This window comes from Bos javanicus, chromosome 7 (assembly GCF_032452875.1).
Source record: "Bos javanicus breed banteng chromosome 7, ARS-OSU_banteng_1.0, whole genome shotgun sequence".
Classification (NCBI taxonomy): domain Eukaryota; kingdom Metazoa; phylum Chordata; class Mammalia; order Artiodactyla; family Bovidae; genus Bos; species Bos javanicus.
In genome coordinates, this window is record NC_083874.1 from 93,834,082 (window position 1) to 93,853,364 (window position 19,283).

Sequence of the window (19,283 nt, forward strand, 5' to 3'; positions counted from 1 at the left end):
AAATCATTATTTCCAATATTGTTTGTGACAACCTCAGGGATTTGAATATTGAAGAAGGAAACTTAAAATACTTTCCCTTGAACCTTTGAGGCATTCCATCAAATCCTCCTTGAGATTTATCTACAGCCCACTGAAAATCAACCAGGTACAGAAAGCTGGACTAGGTTCTAAGAGGAGTCATCATAAGAAAGGTAAGCAGAAACAATAATTTTAAATATCTGTAAATACTTATAAATTATTATTTCTTAAACCAGGAGGGACAGGGTATAGGATGGAGTCAAGGTGAAGTACAGTAAGTAGAAGTGTATTTTAGGTAGGAAAAGTCATGCTGGAGAAAGCTTGGACTTGAGAGGAGGTGAGCTGTGCAGGAGTCTATATTTTGCTGGGACAAAGGTTACAAGTGAGGGAATATATGTTCCTTTGCTGGAGAAGATTAAAGCCTTCATCAGGAGTTTCCATTTCCATGTTAGAGAAATAGCCAGAGGTCACTGAACACTTAGAAGAAGAATAAAGAAGGAGTTATACAACTTAGCATAATGCATATAGGTGGCCAGTAAGTGGTTTTATTCAATAGATGCCTACAAATGACATTTATTCAGAGGTTCAAAAATCTCCCAACTAGGGTCGCTTACCAATTTTAGAGACAGTAATTAATAAACAGCTCTAGAACTGCTATATAGACCAAAATAAACAAAAGGTGGCTCCCCACCTAATTCATGTGTCTTGGTTAGAAATTTTCATCATGTAAAGCATATGCACAGAAGCCGCAAGCCCAGTCTAGGAATCAGACTAGCCAGGATATTGGAGATCCTGATAGGATTTCCTATAGGGGACCTTTCGTGCTTCCTCCCCTGCCCCTAACCCAGCTGCTTCTCAATAACCAACTCCAAGCTCCCAGCTATTGGTCCAACCACAAGGAGGACCAGGTCCTCCAGGTCACCCTTCTCTCTGGTTCTCGGGTGTTGCTGAGGTCAAGACGGGCTTTACCAGCCAGAGGCCGTCTCCGGTACAGGCTGCACCCACTGTGCCTTTTCTGCGGCACTGGGTGCTGATAAGCCACTTGCTTCTCTGGTGCAGAGGACAGAGTATCCAAAATGGGAAGGGAAAAGACATTGGTTTTCAGTTGCTGCAGCAGAAACAATCTAGTGCTATTTGGAGGTATAAAGTAAGGCAACAAAGGAAAAATACTTGGCAGTAAAAGATTTCTTCCATAAAACTAAGTTAGCCAAAAAGATCTGAATCAAGAAAATGGCATGAAGATTTCAAGAAGAATCTTGAAATGTTAAGGGAGAATGTGGCTGGACAGATACAATAAGGAGAAAGGAAAACGAAGAAAAGATAATTAACAATACCAGGTTTCTGATACGTTAACAGTTTCGTATACCCTGTTTCCTTTCCTATTCATGTTTGATAAACCACTGATGATAAGTAACCAGGCACTGTCATATTCTAAAATGATTTTTCCTAGTTAGAAAGAAATGGTGCCTAAATATGTTTGAGCAGCAATGGAGATGGAAGGATTTTTGCAAGAATTGTTGAAGAAAAACTAATTTCTGGAATTACTCTACCAGTGCTATATTTCTGAGTAATTTAGAATTCAGCTACTTCATCATAAAGTCTCTTGATACCAATTTGATCCCTTAAACCCTCAGTCTGATGTTAAAATATTTAATAAATATTCTTTTAATGTAGAAAATCAGCAGACCTTTCATCATGAAGTCACCCGAATAACTAAAACAGTTGTATATATTTGGATCCTCAGTAATACTGCCAGTTCGGATATTCTGGGGACACCTAAGACCTCAGGCACTTGGTTATTTTCATTTATGAAGTGCTGTCTTTCATAAAGTAACAAAACATCACCAAACAAGAATATTCTGTCACCAAGTTTTGTTGATTTCACCTCCGATAGATAAACTTTTTCATTTCCTTCCATCTCTGCGTCGGACAACTCTAATCCAAATCTCCATCATTTCCCACCAGAATTTTTAAAACAGCTTCCTAGTTGGTCTCCAAACATCTATTCTTACTCTTTCATCTCTTTTCTACAGTGTAGCTGCACAACAAAAGGCAAATACAATTATGCCGCTTCCCATTTACAGACTTTTCAATGGCTCCCCGTTGCTCTTTGGGGAAAGACCACGAACTTTAACATGGCCAACAGTCCTAACACAGTCTGGGTGCCTCCCTTTGACTGTCATCATGCACTAAGATCTCCCACAGTCTGCTTCCACCCTTCTCTAAGCTCCAGTACTCTTTCAGTTCTCGGAGTGCAGCTTGGTTTCCCTAGCTATAGAGCCTTTGCCTGTGCTATCTCTTCTGCTTCAAATACCTCCTCTGTTTTTGTTTTTTCTTTGTTTTTTGCTTTTATCAACTCCTATTCGCACTTCAGATCTCGTGTCTCATTTGACTTCTTTAGAGAATGCTGTTCCCATGACTAGAACAAATTCACCTCTGTTTTCTCTACAGCAGCACGTCACTGCTCTTTCATGGCACTTAAAACAGCTGTCATTTTACATCTCCTTCTGGGATCATTTGATTTCTGAGCTCTCCACTGCATTTCAGCTCTACTGAATCCTAAAGGTCTAGCGTGTTGTTGCTGTTTTAGTTGCTAAGTTGTGCCTGATTCTTTAGCATCCCCACGGGCTATAGTTTGCCGGGCTTCTCTGTCTGTGGGATTTCCCAGGCAAGAACACTGGAGTGGGTTGCCATTTCCTTTTCCAGGAGATCTTTCCCAACCCAGGGATTGAACCTGCATCTCCTGCGTTGGCAGGCAGATTCTTTACCACTGAGCCAGCAGGGAAGATCAAGGGTCTAGCATAGGATTTAGCTCATAGCAGGTTCCTGATGAATACCAGATTAATTTGAATAAAAGAATAAATGAATATTTATACTTTATTCCTGTGTATGGACTAGCCAGATAGGATATACTCCTTGGTTTATACTGGGTGAAATATTATATTCTGAATTGGTGACTTTCAAAATTGTATTTATAAATGTTCTCTGTGAAAAAACATCACCTACCCTTTCATTTGCCCACAAGAGACTATGCCTATGAATGTACATACATTCTTTCACCCTGCTAAATTCTCAATGTAGCTATTATCAGATAGCACTTGTTCAAAAAGAACATTTTCTTCCTCACTGAATAAAGTATAGAGACTTAAATCATACTTAACAAATATTATATATGAATAGGTATGCTCATTGTTTAATTTTAAAAAGGATAGAGAAAAGTCCATTGCAAAAGGTGAGTTTCTCAATGAGTTTAAAACGCTTCCCCATTTGAAACTGTAACTCGCTATATTTACTTACAATCTAGGGGAAAATGCCAATAATATTAATACCTTTCCAGTAGAAAACATATACCAACTTTAATCATGCAATATTTTAAGACAGCAATACACACATTGCTGAAAAAGAGTGTTTAAATTTGCCTAAAAATTATTAAATATGTCTACTCTTAAAATGTGTTGCAATCAGAATTAATGAGAATAGCTCTTAGTACATGAAAGTACCCTGAGTCTAATAAATAATCTTTGGTAAATTGAGGCAGAAAGTGTACTGGCAAGCATATCGATGCAGGTCAAACCTGCATATATATATTTTTTTACCGTCGCTTCAACAGTGCTGGAGTTCCTGTATCTCTTGTCAGTTTCTCATAGTAGCATGGTGTGCAAGGAAGTACAGACAGCCAAGGCTAGAAGATTGGTACTGCCAATATTGGAAGCCCACCAAGAAGATGAAAAGTACTCACTTATCATTCATCAAACAAATACCAGAAAGCAGAAATTCTATTGTAATTTCACCTCATTTTCTTTGTTATGGTACATTTGACAGTACAATCAAAACAGTAGGCTCTGGATATCTCTAGGTGGAATTCAAAATATTCAATTCACCAGTAAATATAATCCCTGAGTGAATATCACTGTTCGCTACAATATAACATGTCTGAAATTGGAAAATAAAATTATGATAAAACATGCAAATATGTCTCTTATTTACAGGAAGAGGTCCTGACCTAGAGAACAGAATAAGAAATTTGAATTCAAAAGACGCGATACACCTAGACTGCTGATACACAAGATACTCATAGAAACAAAGAAAAGGCCAGACTTTCTTACGCTGCTTCTCTTTAATATTACCTCTGTGTTCAGAGAAGGCTAACAACATTCAAACAAGCAGGAGCAAGAAAGCTACAACCAGACTCTGTGGGAACTTACCACATGTTCTCCTTCTTTAGGGGTAAGGATGACTGAGAGCAAAATGATTCCAAGATCATGGTCAGGATAATGGGGATCTTTCAGTGTTAAGGTCACATCCGTGGGCCTATGATATAAAATGTTAAGATATTGAGCATGCAGGAAACCAGTAGCAAAAGGCAATCTACGGAACGTGAAAAGATAGTTGCAAATGGTAGCATCCAATAGTGTTTAATACCCAAAATGTGTAAAGAACTCATATAATTCAATATCAAAAAACCCTAAGCAATTGGATTTAAAAATGGGCAGAGGACCTAAACAGACATGTTTGCAAGAAGGGATATACGCATGGCCAACAGACACATAAAACAATCCTCAAAACCCACTAATTAGTAGGGAAATACAAAGCAAAATACAATGAGATATCACCTCACACCTGTCAGAATGGCAATTACCAAAGAAGCAACAAGTAAGTGTTGGTGAGATTGTAGAGAAAAAGAAACACTTGTACATTGTTAGTGGAAATTTAAATTGGCGAGGCCACTATGGAAAATGGTATGGGGGTTCCACAAATAATTAAAAATAGAACTACCAGATGATCAGGCAGTTCCACTCCTGCCTGGGTATCTATCCAAAGAAAACAAAAATACTAATTGGAAGAGATACAGGCACTCCTATGTTTATTGTAGCATTGTTTACAATAGCCAAGGTATGGAAGCAACCAAAGTCTCCACCAACAGATGAATGGATAAATAAGATGTGGTATGCATATACAAAGGAATACTACTCAGCCATAAAAATAGCGAAACCGTGCCATTTGCAACAATATGGATGGACTTGGAGGGTATTATGCTAAGTGAATTAAGTCACACAAAGACAAATACTGTATGATTTCAGTTATGTGCTGAATCTAAAACAAAACAAAACAAATGAACAAACAAAACAAAACAGAAACAGACTCATAGATACACAGAACAAACGGTTGCTAGAAGGGAGGAAGCAGGGGAACAGATCAAATAGATGAAGGGGATTAAGATACATAAACTTACATTCATTAAATAAATACAGGGGATGTAATGTACAGCACAGAAAATATACTCAACAATGTTGTAATAACTTTGTATGATGCAAGATGGTTACTACGTTTATTGGAATCATTTTGTAATGCCTATAAATGTCAAACCACAATGCTGTATACCTGAAACCTACATTGTATGTCAATTATGTTTCAATTAAAAAAATATATATATAATATTAAAAAGGTTATAAACAGTCATTAAATGAATAAACCAAAGTATATCTTATATCAACAATTTATTATTTTTAAGAAGAAAAGTAATTTTGCCTTCCTTTAATTTCCTGGCATAGTTTTTGTTATTAAAATACCATCAACCTATTAAGTTATCCAATAAAATCATGGGCCAAATGGATAACTGGGTTCACACATTCAGTCTTTCATGGGGCTCTAAAAGGTCATGGAGTTACTGGAAAGGCCAAGAAAGTACCAGAAGGAAGTACAGAGAAACCTGTAAGGCACGTCTCCATGAGCTCTTAACACACAGAAAGCAAGAGTAACTATTTTCTACAAATTTGAGTCCAACAACTAAATGAGGGTCATTTATTGACCTCTACCTTCCTTTTAGGTCTTCAGAATTTTTTTTAAACCAGGAGTATGATTTTTTTAAATGTATTTTTAATTGAAGGATAACTGCTTTACAAGTTGTGTTGGTTTCTGCCATACAACAACGTGAATCAGCTCCAAGTATATGTATATTCCCTTCCTTTTGAGCCTTTGTCCAACCCCCACCCACCCCACCCTTCTAGGTAGAGTCTAATTAAAGTAAACAGATGAGCAGGAGAAGAGGAAAATATAACATATAATTTGCTTGATATACATTATAAACATACTTTAAAACAATGAACAGTGGTGGTTTAGTCACTAAGTTGTGTCTGGCCCTTGCGACCCCATGGAGTGTAGCCCAGGGACTGTCCATGGGATTCTCCAGGCAAGAGTACTGGAGTGGGTTGCCATTTCCTTCTCCAGGGGATCTTTCTGACCCAGGGATCGAACCTAGGTCTCCTGCACTGCAGGCAGATTGTTTACTAACTGAGCTACTAATATTTAAAATAATACTTCTATTTTTGGCTATTTAAACCTATGCCTAAATACTGTTTTAGGTTCAGAAATTCAAGGAAACCAACACTTAAAACAGGTGATCAATACTCAGAAGGCTTCAGAATTAGAAAAGTATCTCTGAGGATAGATTATGAATTACTAAATATTACCCACAATAACTTTTGGAAAATAATGCAAAATATACCTTCAACTGACAATAATATCTTGTTTCCATATTTTAATTAATACTGAAAAAAAGGGTTCATGTCCTCCATTAACCTAAGTGACTGCAGAACATTTAGCATCAGACTTGAATCTTGAAATGCTAGCAAATTAGGAATGTTCCTTTGGTTGTTCAATCATTTATTCATTTAACTCACAAAACAGGAAATGAACACTGTACTAGGTTCTGGGTAAAAATCAGAGGTCAAGCCCAAATATAAGACACTTGTCTTCATGGAGCTTAAGTTTTACTGAATGATAAAGCCAGATTCTAGTCTTGGGGAAAGGGCTTGATGGGAAAGGTGGTCCAAAAAAAACCTTCCAATCCTGGCTGCACTTCAGAATCAACTAGGAAGCTTTTAAAAAGAGCATGATCCTGAACTCTACCCATGATGACTCTGGTGCTGTAGATCCAGCCTGGGGTCTGGAAATCTATATATTTACAAATGTGCCCAAGCAATTTGGGGGAACCACAGCTACTTTCCAATGCTAAGATTTTATAATCCTAGGCTACTCTTTCACATGATTCTTAATTCACAGATTCAAGGAATGATGCTGTGAGAAATCTGGATGGTTTTTTGATGTTAGAGGTTTTAACTGAAGCATAAGGAACCAAGCAAACTGATAATATACAAAAATTATAAGGGCTGTGATGCAAATGCTTTGAGAGTAACAACTTGATCCTTTTAACAAATGCACATTAGTCATTATACTATATATGTGTATAATACATACTGGTGCATACACACATATTATATACACATATGTATACACACATGTCTTTACATGGGGTTACAATTTTATTTGGATCATTTTCCTATAATAATGATTACATTAAAAATTAACAGCAAAACCTTGATACATTTCTATAATGATTACATGATAAAGATTTAAGAATATTTGCAATTGCTTTACGATGATTATTGTTTTCTTCAAATACAATACCTTAATGCATTATACAGCAGCCTAAGTATTTATATGGCTGCTATTGCTATCCATCTGTCTATACCCAAAAGCTGCTGATTTCTATACACAGAATGCAATGACATACATGAATGTGTGATTTTTTTAAAGTGGTAACTTAATGTTTAATTTGTTGGGAGGCGAGGGAATAGTCCACTAAATTCATAAAATAATGAATGTGGCAAAGTAAACATCAAATGCTTACGTATAATCTTTGAACTTTTTTTAACCATCCCCATTTTTTTCTACTTAAAATATTTTTCAGCAATAATTTATATTTAACAGCAAAAAAGAGAAAGTTTTGCTTTATGTTAGTAATTTGCAGATCCTTATGCAGGGTCTAGGGAGAAAATAATGGTAGCCTTTGGAGAGCAGCAGCACAGCCCATTCTAGCTGGAGGTGTTTCATGATAACTGACCACAAACAACACCTTCAAAGACAGGCATGGGGAGGCGGGGGGCCAGCCATCACCCTGAGTAAATCGAGTAATGGTCTGCGCTAGATTCTGGGGTAGAATGCAGGACGTGTAGGAAGTAAGGAAAAGGCTGCTCTTTTGTCCCGCGTGAGGCACAAATGACATTGGAAGACAAATTAGATGCCATCATGCTCAGACTGTAACACATAAGGGCTCTACTATTTATTCCATTTACATGTAAAGTATAAAGTAGTGATCTGGCCTACTGCTCTGCTTTCCTGCTTTCCACTATTCCTGCTAGATGATATATAATACGATCATCTAAAAGATCTCTAAAACCACCAAAGTTGAGTTCACAGCTTCCTTTGCAACCCATTTCAACACTGCTTTGGAGCTTCGAAAATCTACTTTTTCTTCTGTGGTGGTGTTTTAGTCTCTAAGTCATGTCTGATTCTTACGACCCCACGGACTGTAGCCCACCAGGATCCTCTGTCCGTGGGATTCTCCAGGCAAGATACTGGAGTGGGTTGCCATTTCCTTCTCCAGGGGATCTTCCCAACCCAGGAATCAAATCCAGGTCTCCTGCACTGCAGGCAGATGTTTTACTGACGGAGCTAGGACCCGTGGTATATTAATCAATACCAATCAATATCAAATGGTAGCTTCATTCTTAAATTAATGATTATGATTAACATGTATAATCTTCTTCATGCCTCACTACAACCACACCAGCAATGTGAGAGCAAAGACTGTGTCAGTCTAGATTCCTGGTTTTTGGCACATTCTGGAAAAAAAAGTAGGTGTCTTAAAAATTTTTTTGCTGAATAGTTGTTGTCAATGAGATAGTGCGGGAAGCTACTATTATTTCCACTGAGTAAGTGAGAAAGATATACTTGACAAAGGCTGGCTAGTATGAAGACTCTCAACCATGATTGACAGAACAGCAACAAGAACCCAGATCTATTGACATTTTCTGCTGCAAAGGTCTAGCTTCACAACAAGGTATAGTGGTTACGACAGTGTAAAAGTTACCTGTTTAACTCCAATTGTGTGAGATCCAGAAAGGCTGAGCCCATAAAGTCATCCTGCAGTCCAAAGTCATAGTCAAATACCTACCGAGCCAAAGACAAAGACATTATTATGAACAATTCTAATATAAACCTTAAATGAAAACATCTTCATTATAAAATAGTTTTTCTGTGTCACCAGAGTCAATACAATTTCCTCAGATTTATTTTTAAAATTCTGTTTTTATGTTTTGAAATGCTAAGTTCTCACAAAATATTAAAAGGGAATTACATTTAATTTTGTAACTAAATTACTGATTTAAAACAAAATAGAATTTTACAGAAGATGAATAACAAAATCAAATAAAATATAGTAAATCATCAAAAATGTGGGAACCACAGGCTACGAATATTTACCCCTCATTATAGAAGGTGTATTAGTATTACTGAAAGGTAAACTGAGTTGGTATGAAATTTAACAAATATGTCTTTCATAATGGGCTGTAGGTGATGAAGACAGGACTCCAATTTCTGTATGTTTTTCAGGTCATTGAAGACATATTCTCTGACATTCTAGGACAATGTTGTTTTAAACATATATAGTAAGTAAACACTAAGATATTATGCCTATAGCACTTTATGCATTTATACTATGCTTAAATTAAGTTTTTATTGTCACAAGCAATTATTCAGGGATAATATTAATGTAACTAATAACAACAAATAGACAGAAAAAGAAAAGGTTGTATTTCTTCTGTCAAAATCATGTGTCTATTTAGTGCCTTTCATGGTTCACATTCATACTATGATGAACAAGACAGGCAATGTGCTGAACCTTCTGGATCCTACGTTTCACAGCTGGGAGAGCCAATAACAACCTGAATAGATATGTAGAGTTCTGCGAGGAGCGCCATGGAGACAAAAGCGTAAGGGAGTGTGTTGGGAGCTGCTATTTTATACTGGAGTCCAGGAAGGCCTCTTGGAGGAAGTGTGTTTGTGTAGAGCCTGCAATGATGAGAAGGATTAAGCAACTAGAATGGGAAGAGCAGTTCAGGCGAAGGAAACAGTGAGCGATTAGCATGTTCAAGAATCAGGATGGGGAACACATGTATACCTGTGGCGGATTCATTTTGATATTTGGCAAAACTAATACAATTATGTAAAGTTTAAAAATAAAATAAAATTAGGAAAAAAAAAAAAAGAATCAGCCAGTAGCCAGTGTGGCTGACGCAAATTGAGAAAGATGGAGACTGGAGGGAAGATGGGCAGAAAACGCAGAGCTAGATCAGACAGGGCCATTTTCAAAGAATTCTAAGTAAACAAGAGCTGGCTAATTTCCATCCATTTAAACATTTTCTTGGGCTTCCCTGGTAAAGCTCAGATGGTAAAGAATCTGCCTGCAGTGCAGGAGACCCAGGTTTGATCCCTGGAGAAGGAAAGGCAACCCACTCCAGTATCCTTGCCTGGAGAATCCCATGGACAGAGGAGCCTGGCAGGCTACAGTCCCTGGGATTGCAAAGAGTCAGGCATGACCGAGCAACTAACACACACAAACATTTTCTTACTCACGAAATTCCTCAGCCAACATTGATTAAATACTTATCATGTGCCAGACAATGTGCTAGGCACTCAGTAAACTGTGGTGAATTGTCAGTGCTTATAGTTTAGTGAGAGAGACAGGTGATATTCAAGGAAGTGCCCAGGTGTTACAATCACAAATTTTAATAACTGTTGTAAAGACAAGAACAAGGTATGAAATAGAAAAAAAGTACATTGGAGATCAGGAAAAGCTTTGAAGACTGAAAAACTGCTGCTAGATGAAGTTTAGAGCGGTGTGCCTGACCTTTTCAAATGGAAATTCACTGTATTGCACACTGTAAATGAGCATGAACAGGTAAGTCTGATCTTAAAAGGATGAGCCAGACCGTTGCACTCTCCAGGCTATGAGAATCCACTGGTCAGCGCTGTTCTGCCCAATTCCTGACACACTAGCTAGAAAGCTCTAAGCAGAGGGAATAGTATATACAGAAATCCTGCATCAGTTACTTTTTCTTTCCCTCTAGTAATATATGTGTACTGCAATTCAAAAAAAACTTAATGTGTAGAAAATTGATATTTAAACAAAAAATACATACTTTGCATTACAAAGGGATTCTTAAATCAGAAGAGTCACAAGGGATTTATTTAAGTTATAAGCTCCTCTAATGCCTTTTAAATTATTCAATTTATAGTCATTTGATTTACATACAACCTTTCAGGAGTACATTTGTTGTAGAAAGCACAGCACTCCTGCAATAAATATTCTCCTTGATCAATTACACTTCTGAGCTTCAGTCATCCGCTCAGCGGCATATCTTACGCACCTGACACCTTGGTATTTGCAAACGGCTGCAGTAGTGTATTTTACAACATAAAATCTACACCAAAATTAGAGAAATCTCTCTTGTGAAATCTCTTCTAGTTGTATCAGCCTAAGGATTAAAATCTTGGGGAGACTACAGCAACCTATAACCCACGAGAACACCTGGGGTACATCTACACATATAATGTGGAAAGCTGAGAATCCAGTGACTTGATCAGTATAGACAGCTCAGATGGGTGATTCAACATTCAAACTCTGTTTAGTCTCATGGGGAGAGTGTTTTCTACCATCCTAATGCTAGATGTTTACATTAGTTCTCAATTCCTATTAATCAGCAAAGGCATTAACATGGGGAAGAATGCAAACACCAGAATCCATCCGTTAATGAAACTGTTAGCAATGAAATTTGCAGCCAAGCTCTATAAAGTATTTGTCAATTTATATGTCAATTTATTGCTCTAGGTGAAATGTCAGAAAATACAGAGCATAGAAGAGAGAAATAAGAAAAGTACTCCCACTGCAATAAGTACAGTTAATGATGATTAATGTTTATCCAACATTTACCATATATAAGGCACTGCCTTAAACACATCATATAGATTTTTCTTAATAAATTTCACTCTTTTACAACTCAGTGAAAAAAGCATTGCTTCCATTTGTCAGATAAGGAATCCAAAGCTTAAAATATTTATTTTACTTGCCCCCAAATGCCAGGACTAGGAAGAAGTCGGAGTCATCTCTTGTAACGGATTTCAGACACAGAACGTCTTTAAATTGAACAAATATAATCTGGGCACCCACTCTGGGTAAAGCACTGGGAATTCAAATGTGAACAATTTATAAGGGATCCTTACTTTCACAGACCCTCTGCTCCATGAGTTGGAAACATTAGGTAATATTAGGTAGAAGCTGATTGGGACTGAGTAACACCTCTCTTCATTCTCAAGCAAGTTTAGAACAAGAAATGCTTTATTCTGATCAATGAATTTATTTATCATCTTGATTCAATTGTTTTCTATGGAAACTGGATTAGGAAATGCATAAGTTAAAATGCTTTTGGGTACAAGTAACAGAAAACTCAACTCACACTGGCTTCAATAGAAATGGCAATTTATTAGCTTAAATGAATGAAATGTTCATAGGTAATTATGACTTCAGGGGAGTTTATATTTGGGGTAGTTCAAACGATTTATATATTGATTCATTCATTTACTTGGAAAACATTTGATGGGCACCTGCAATGTGCCAAATACTGCTTAAGGCACTAGAAATACAGCAGTGAACAAAATAAAGGGAGGGATCCTTAATATATGATGGGCTGCAGACAATAAAAAAACGTGTTAGGTGGTGGTGAGCGCCATGGAGAAAACGATTGGAGGGAACAGGACTGATGGGAACCGCTATTTTATGTAAGATGCTTAGGAAGACAGTGAGAGAGCGCGGCATGTGAGTGAAGTGAGAAGACATAATGGGAATAGGCAATGGAAAGGTGCTCAGCTCACATAGGTACCCAGGTACCTTGGCCCAGGATATAAGATGCTACCCATACAAGTATGTCTATGACGCACTGCACACCTAGGCAGTTTCAAAACAATCATTTCACTATAAAAGAGTAACTAAACTTGAAGTCATAAAACTGACATTATAAAATAAATAAAACAAAACCTAACTGTGCCCATTGCAACTAGTTATCTCTAATGGAAAACAGAAGCTATGTAGCTTGATTGCTGGGAGGACTTAAGCAAACCCTTCATCTCTGGGAGCCTCATTCACCTGTAAAATGGAGGTGAGAAGAGTTACTTACAGGGTTATTGAGAGGATTATATGAGACAATGCAGGTCTGGCAATTAGCACAGTGCTCTGTAAATGGTAGTTAGTATTATGATGAAGCTGTGACTGCAGATTCCATCTTTCTAAGACTCAATAACTTCACATGGTCTTTATCCATAAGTTGAAAACAAGTACAAAATTCTGAAAGAGACGGGCATACTAGAACACCTGACCTGACTCTTGAGAAACCTGTATGCAGGTCAGGAAGCAACAGTTAGAACTGGACATGGAACAACACACTGGTTCCAAATAGGAAAAGGAGTATGTCAAGGCTGTATATTGTCCCCCGGCTTATTTAACTTATATGCAGAGTACATCATGAGAAACGCTGGGCTGGAGGAAGCACAAGCTGGAATCAAGATTGCTGGGAGAAATATTAATAACCTCAGATATGCAGATGGCACCACCCTGATGGCAGAAAGTGAAGAACAACTAAAGAGCCTCTTGATGAAAGTGAAAGAGGAGAGTGAAAAAGTTGGCTTAAAGCTCAACATTCAGAAAATTAAGATCATGGCATCTGGTCCCATCACTTCATGACAGATAGATGGGGAAACAGTGGAAACAGTGGCTGACTCTATTTTTCTGGGCTCCAAAATCACTGCAGATGGTGAGTGCAGCCATGAAATTAAAAGACACTTACTCCTTGGAAGGAAAGTTATGACCAACCTAGATAGCATATTCAAAAGCAGAGACATTACTTTGGTAACAAAGGTCTGTCTAGTCAAGGCTATGGTTTTTCCAGTGGTCATGTATGGATGTGAGAGTTGGGACTATAAAGAAAGCTGAACACTGAAGAATTGATTCTTTTGAACTGTGGTGTTGGAGAAGACTCTTGAGAGTCCCTTGGACTGCAAGGAGATCCAACTAGTCCATCCTAAGGGAGATCAGTCCTGGGTGTTCATTGGAAGGACTGATGTTGAAGCTGAAACTCCAATCCTTTGGCCACCTGACGTGAAGAGCTGACTCATTGGAAAAGACCCTGATGCTGGGAAAGATTGAGGGCAAGAGGAGAAGGGGACAACAGAGGATGAGATGGTTGGATGGCATCATCGACTCGATGGACATGGGTTTGGGTGGACTCCGGGAGTTGGTGATGGACAGGGAGGCCTGGCGTGCTGTGGTTCATGGGGTTGCAAAGAGTCAGACACGACTGAACTGAACTGAACTGAACAGCCATGTTTGCTTTACTATTTATTTTTTGTCTAAAACAATTGAGATTCTTTACTCATGCACTTAGAAATACTTTTGAACCATTCAAGACAGAGCATGTAAGATAATACAAACATCTAACTCTGAAATAATTTTGTTTGGGTGCTCTACTGTTTATGGTTGTGAAATATTTCCATTCCAACTATTCAGGTGTTTCCATTCAAATGTCTAGAAAAGTGTCTCCCTCCTCAAACAATACACCATAGAAACAGAATACATTTTGTTTCTATACAAAGAAATACATTTTTAGACCCTCTGCTCCATGAGTTGGAAACATTAGGTAATATTAGGTAGAAGCTGATTGGGACTAATACCCCTCTTCATTCTCAAGTGAGTTCAGAACAAGAAATGCCTTATTCTGATCGAGTTTATTTATCTATACATTTAAATATTCTATACAAAGCAATACATTTTCAGAAACAGAGGCCTGGACTCCAACTCGGAGGTCCTGAATCAGAACCTTTGGGAAAGAGACTTGGATCCCTAGATTCTTTAAAATTTTAGGGATAATTCTGATGTACAGTCAGGATTGAGGGTCACTGGTTTATCACACGACATTCTTTTAGGGCCCTTTAACCAACGTCCACTTGAGACAGTTTCTTGTGCAAATACAGGTTTATTTCTTATGTAAATATAGGTCTGTTCGCCCCAAAATGACTTCTAGAAACTTATTAACTCTATACTTGGAGATTCTCTTGTCATCAACTTTATACACTGTCCTGCTATAATGCTAATAATATCTTGATTCTTTTTCCCTGTTTGTGGAAAGGGGAATGACTGGAATCAACACAAGCGAAGGTTTGAGGAGAAGGAAGTGCAGGGACTGCTGAAGCAGGGCTCCTGTGAGATCTGGGGCTCGTGTGAGAAAAAGATGGGGCATGTGATGCGGTCAAAGTATAGAAAGGTTTGGTCACTGGATGGATAGTCAGAACATAGGAGCCGAAAAGAAAATAAGTATCCAGAGACATGAATAAAGGGAAATCAGTTATTTTTTTCCTTATTTGAAAGTAAAATGAGGAAATATGGTTAACTCTTTCCATAAATTCTTCTTTCTCTTTTTCCAAAACTACATCAAAGGAGAGGAAATACTCTTTTTTTCATCTTTGATAATGCAATAGAGACAGGCGTTTTTCTCCCTCTATTATCTTTAACCTCCTCACCTTCCAAGTAAAGCATTTTGTTTGCAGCCAGGAATGGTAAACCCCTGATGTTAAAATAATTCTTAAACACAAAGATTGTGTTCTGTGCAAGATCTTATTCTTGCTCTATTACATGGAGACTTGTTTTTATATGTTCCCAAAGTGTGTTAAATTCATTAACTGCAGCAAGCAGCAGGAGATGAACTTCATAGTCCTCCTAAAAATGCCTGGAAATAGAACTGTCTGGAAGAAAAATGCTCCTATGAGCTCCCCCTGGTGAATATAGCTCATTCTATCCTATCACCAACAGATTAGAATTGAGTATAGCAGAATATATCTCTGGTGGAAAAACTTATCAGACAGGGAGACATGATTAAAAAACCATTAAATGAGAGTTTCTACATCAGATTACATTAGTGAAAAACAAATAAATGGCTTACCTTTATATATAATGGCTCCCTAAGATGATCAACAAGAAGACAAGCTTTCTCCTCCCACACAGGATTGAGGTTCTTGTGTATTATTTTACTTCTAAAAACTTCTTTTCTTCCAATTTTAAACTTCACGTATGGATCACTTGTCCCTGTTAAAGAGACACAGATCAATCCATGTTAATTGTGCTTTCCTGTAGTAGTAAGGCAATAGCTCATCTAAATACCACAAAGTAGTTAAAGGAATAAAATTTAAATAAAGCTTATCAAATGGGAAATAAAGATTAAGTGTCGTTTCCTAATATTTCCTTAAATATTGAAGTGACAGTAAAGATTAATAAATACTATTATTATTATCATATTTTCTGATCTTAATACTGTAACCCTGTCCTGGTATGTAAAAACTCCATTGCATGCTTCTTACGTAAATTTAATTTAAATCATAGAGATTAATCTGACGTTTCATCTGGTCAGCTATAAAAAAGATGGTCTGTGATTTTAGCTGACTTAACTAGTTTTAGACTTATAAATGCTGCTAAAAATTTACACTAGACTAATGGGTTTCCCTGGTAGCTCAGATGGTAAAACATCTGCATACAATGTGGGAGACCCGGGTTCAATCCCTGGGTCGGGAAGATCTCCTGGAGAAGGAAATGGCAACCCACTCCAGTACTCTTGCCTGGAAAATCGCATGGACTAAGGAGCCTGGTAGGCTACGGTCCAAGGGGTCACAAAGAGTCGAACATGACTGAGCGACTTCACTTCATTTCACTTCAATGGGTTTAGGAAAAGGTGAGTCTTATATTTGGCTTCAATTTATCCTTGGTCCCATATTCTCTCTTGTTCATAAGTTTCAATTTTAGAATATTAGGGAAGGATGGAAGTCTCAGAGGAAGCATCAGGATGTAGGAGACAAATGATTATTAAATCATCTTGAAACTTCATATTATCCCTTAACACTTCCCAAGCTCCCTCTAAAGATAAAGGAAGAGGCGTCACATAAGCTGCCCATGGGTACCCAACAAGCAAGAGATGGAGTCAGGATTACAAGCAAGGCTGTCTGATTCTAATATCTGTGCTTTTTTTTTGCTTCATCTGTAAGAGGGAAGGGCCTATATATACTTTCATGTGTATTTATACCATTTCTCATTTTGACTGATGAATGAGACCGAGCTCATCTAATGAGTCTATGCTGTTATTAAGGATTCCTAGAAAAGGTAAATCAGGAACATCACCAAGGAAACCATTATAGTGACAGCCTTCATCCTCAGGAAATAATTCTTTGTACAAGATCTGTCTCCCTTAGAATAAAATCTTGTTTCATTCTTTCTGTTTTGTCCAACCTGAAACTACAGTTGATAACTATGGTCTACATGATTTAAAGAAAAATATATAAATTATAAACTACTATGCAAGTGTTAGGTATGACAGTTATGATGTTGATATACTTAAATCACCTTGGATAAGGAAATGGCAACCCACTCCAGTATTCTTGCCTGAAAATCCCACAGAGGAGCCTGGTGGGTTAGTCCATGGGGTCACAAAGAGTCAGACATGACTTAAGCAACTAAATAACAACATACTTAAAACTGCCAGCCTATATTCCTCCTCAACACTTCACTCACCTCCATGACACATAAATATCCATGCTAAATATAAAGATTGCCTTATGGAATCTGGTTTTGCTTACATAATCATTTGGGGGCTCCCTCAAAACTCTCCACATCCCCCATACAAATATAAGGCCTTGTTTTTGTGTGCCTAGACCTGGGTTTAATAGACCAATGATTCCAATTTCCCATTGTGAAACTCCCATTTTGACCACAAGACAGATTAAAAAAAAAAGTTTTTAATGTAAATACAGGCCTAATAGTAACATGTCACAATGCATCCTTTAAGGGAGTCAGTGTGATCCAATGTTTAATATGGCTGACCCATGTTGATGTATGGCACAAATCCAACCCAATATTGCAATTATCCTTCAATTAAAAATAAGGGGAAAAATGGTTATGTTTTAACACAGCGATTCCCAGCCTAGAAAAGGTAAATCAGGAACATCACCAAGGAAACCATTACAGTGACAATCTTCATCCTCAGGAAATAAATCTTTATACAAGATCTGTCTCCCTTAGAATAAAATCTTGTTTCATTCTTTCTGTTTTGTCCAACCTGAAACTATAGTTGATAACTATGGTCTACACGATTTAAAGAAAAATATGAGTGGGGCTCCAGGCTGAGCACCCTGGGGACTGGAAGAGTTATAGCATATAATTTGAGGGATATTAACACACCTGCTTCCATCTGAATTTTCTCAGTCATGCTCTAGATCAACTTACTGCGTTTGACTTGGACAATCACCTATGCAACTACTACCAGTTACTAGAATATAATAAGCTCTGTAAGATCACAGCCATTTGTACCACTGTTTTTTAAACCTCCAGCACTTAAGTACAAACTCAGACATATTCTTGGTCCTCATCAATATGTGGTGAGCAGCTGGATGACTTGGTATGGGTGGCAGACCCCTCCCCCTGCTGACTTTGCTCACCTCCACTTGGACACCTCACAGACACGCCGTGTTAGCACTTTAATGGGCCTTGACCCTCTCCTGCTCAGGGTGCCCCTCCCTTAGGCTTCGTCATGGGGGTTAAGGGCTCTACTATTTGACGTTTCCTCCAGCAAGACACTGAGAAATCATTCTCCATCCAGGATCACCACCAAGTCCAATTAATTCTCCTCCAAAATATACCACGCATCTGTCTTCTGTGTCTCCATCCTCGATGAGCTACCACAATTTCTTTGCTATGCAGCTGTCATAACTTCCCAACAGGACTCTCCATGCTTCTGGGTCCTCCATTAATTCTCTGTACTTTGGCCAGACTGACCTTTTAAAAATGCAGATTTAATCTCCTCCCTTCTTTGCTTAACACATCTCAGCACCTTTCAACCAAATCTCTAACCTGGCAGACAGAACTTACCATCCTTCCAACTTCATTTTTGGCCTCCACTCTGTTCCAGCTGTCCTGTTACTAGAAGTTCTTTTTTGCTTCCAGTCTTAGCATCTTCCAACCAGCTTCTCTGCTTAAAAAGCCCCTCCTTCCTTTTTTTCCCCCCACCTTTTTTTGCCTGACAGATACTATCGTTCAGGTCTTAGATTAAAAATATAATTTGCTAAAGGATGTTTTGCTCAACATCCCAATCAAAAATAGGTTTCTTTGTTATTTTCTCCTGGTATTTGTTCTCTTGTGTAGTAGTACTAATCATTATGCTACTTACGGGTTAATAAATCTGTATGCAGGTCAGGAAGCAACAGTTAGAACTGGACATGGAACAACACACTGGTTGCAAATAGGAAAAGGAGTACATCAAGGCTGTATATTGTCCCCC

General features: G+C 37.9%; 1 protein-coding gene across 10 annotated transcripts in view; it reads right to left on the bottom strand.

The window, feature by feature from the left end:
* Positions 1-19,283, bottom strand: part of MCTP1 (multiple C2 and transmembrane domain containing 1) — a 1,073,276-nt gene that overhangs the window by 757,311 nt on the left and 296,682 nt on the right. For all 10 annotated transcript variants that reach the window (XM_061424408.1, XM_061424399.1, XM_061424398.1 and 7 more), the window contains exons 3-5: positions 15,906-16,048; positions 8,951-9,030; positions 4,224-4,329 (exon numbers count right to left, since the gene is read on the bottom strand). In XM_061424408.1, the coding sequence (XP_061280392.1) occupies positions 4,224-4,329; positions 8,951-9,030; positions 15,906-16,048 (329 nt within the window). The remainder of the gene's footprint in view (positions 1-4,223; positions 4,330-8,950; positions 9,031-15,905; positions 16,049-19,283) is intronic.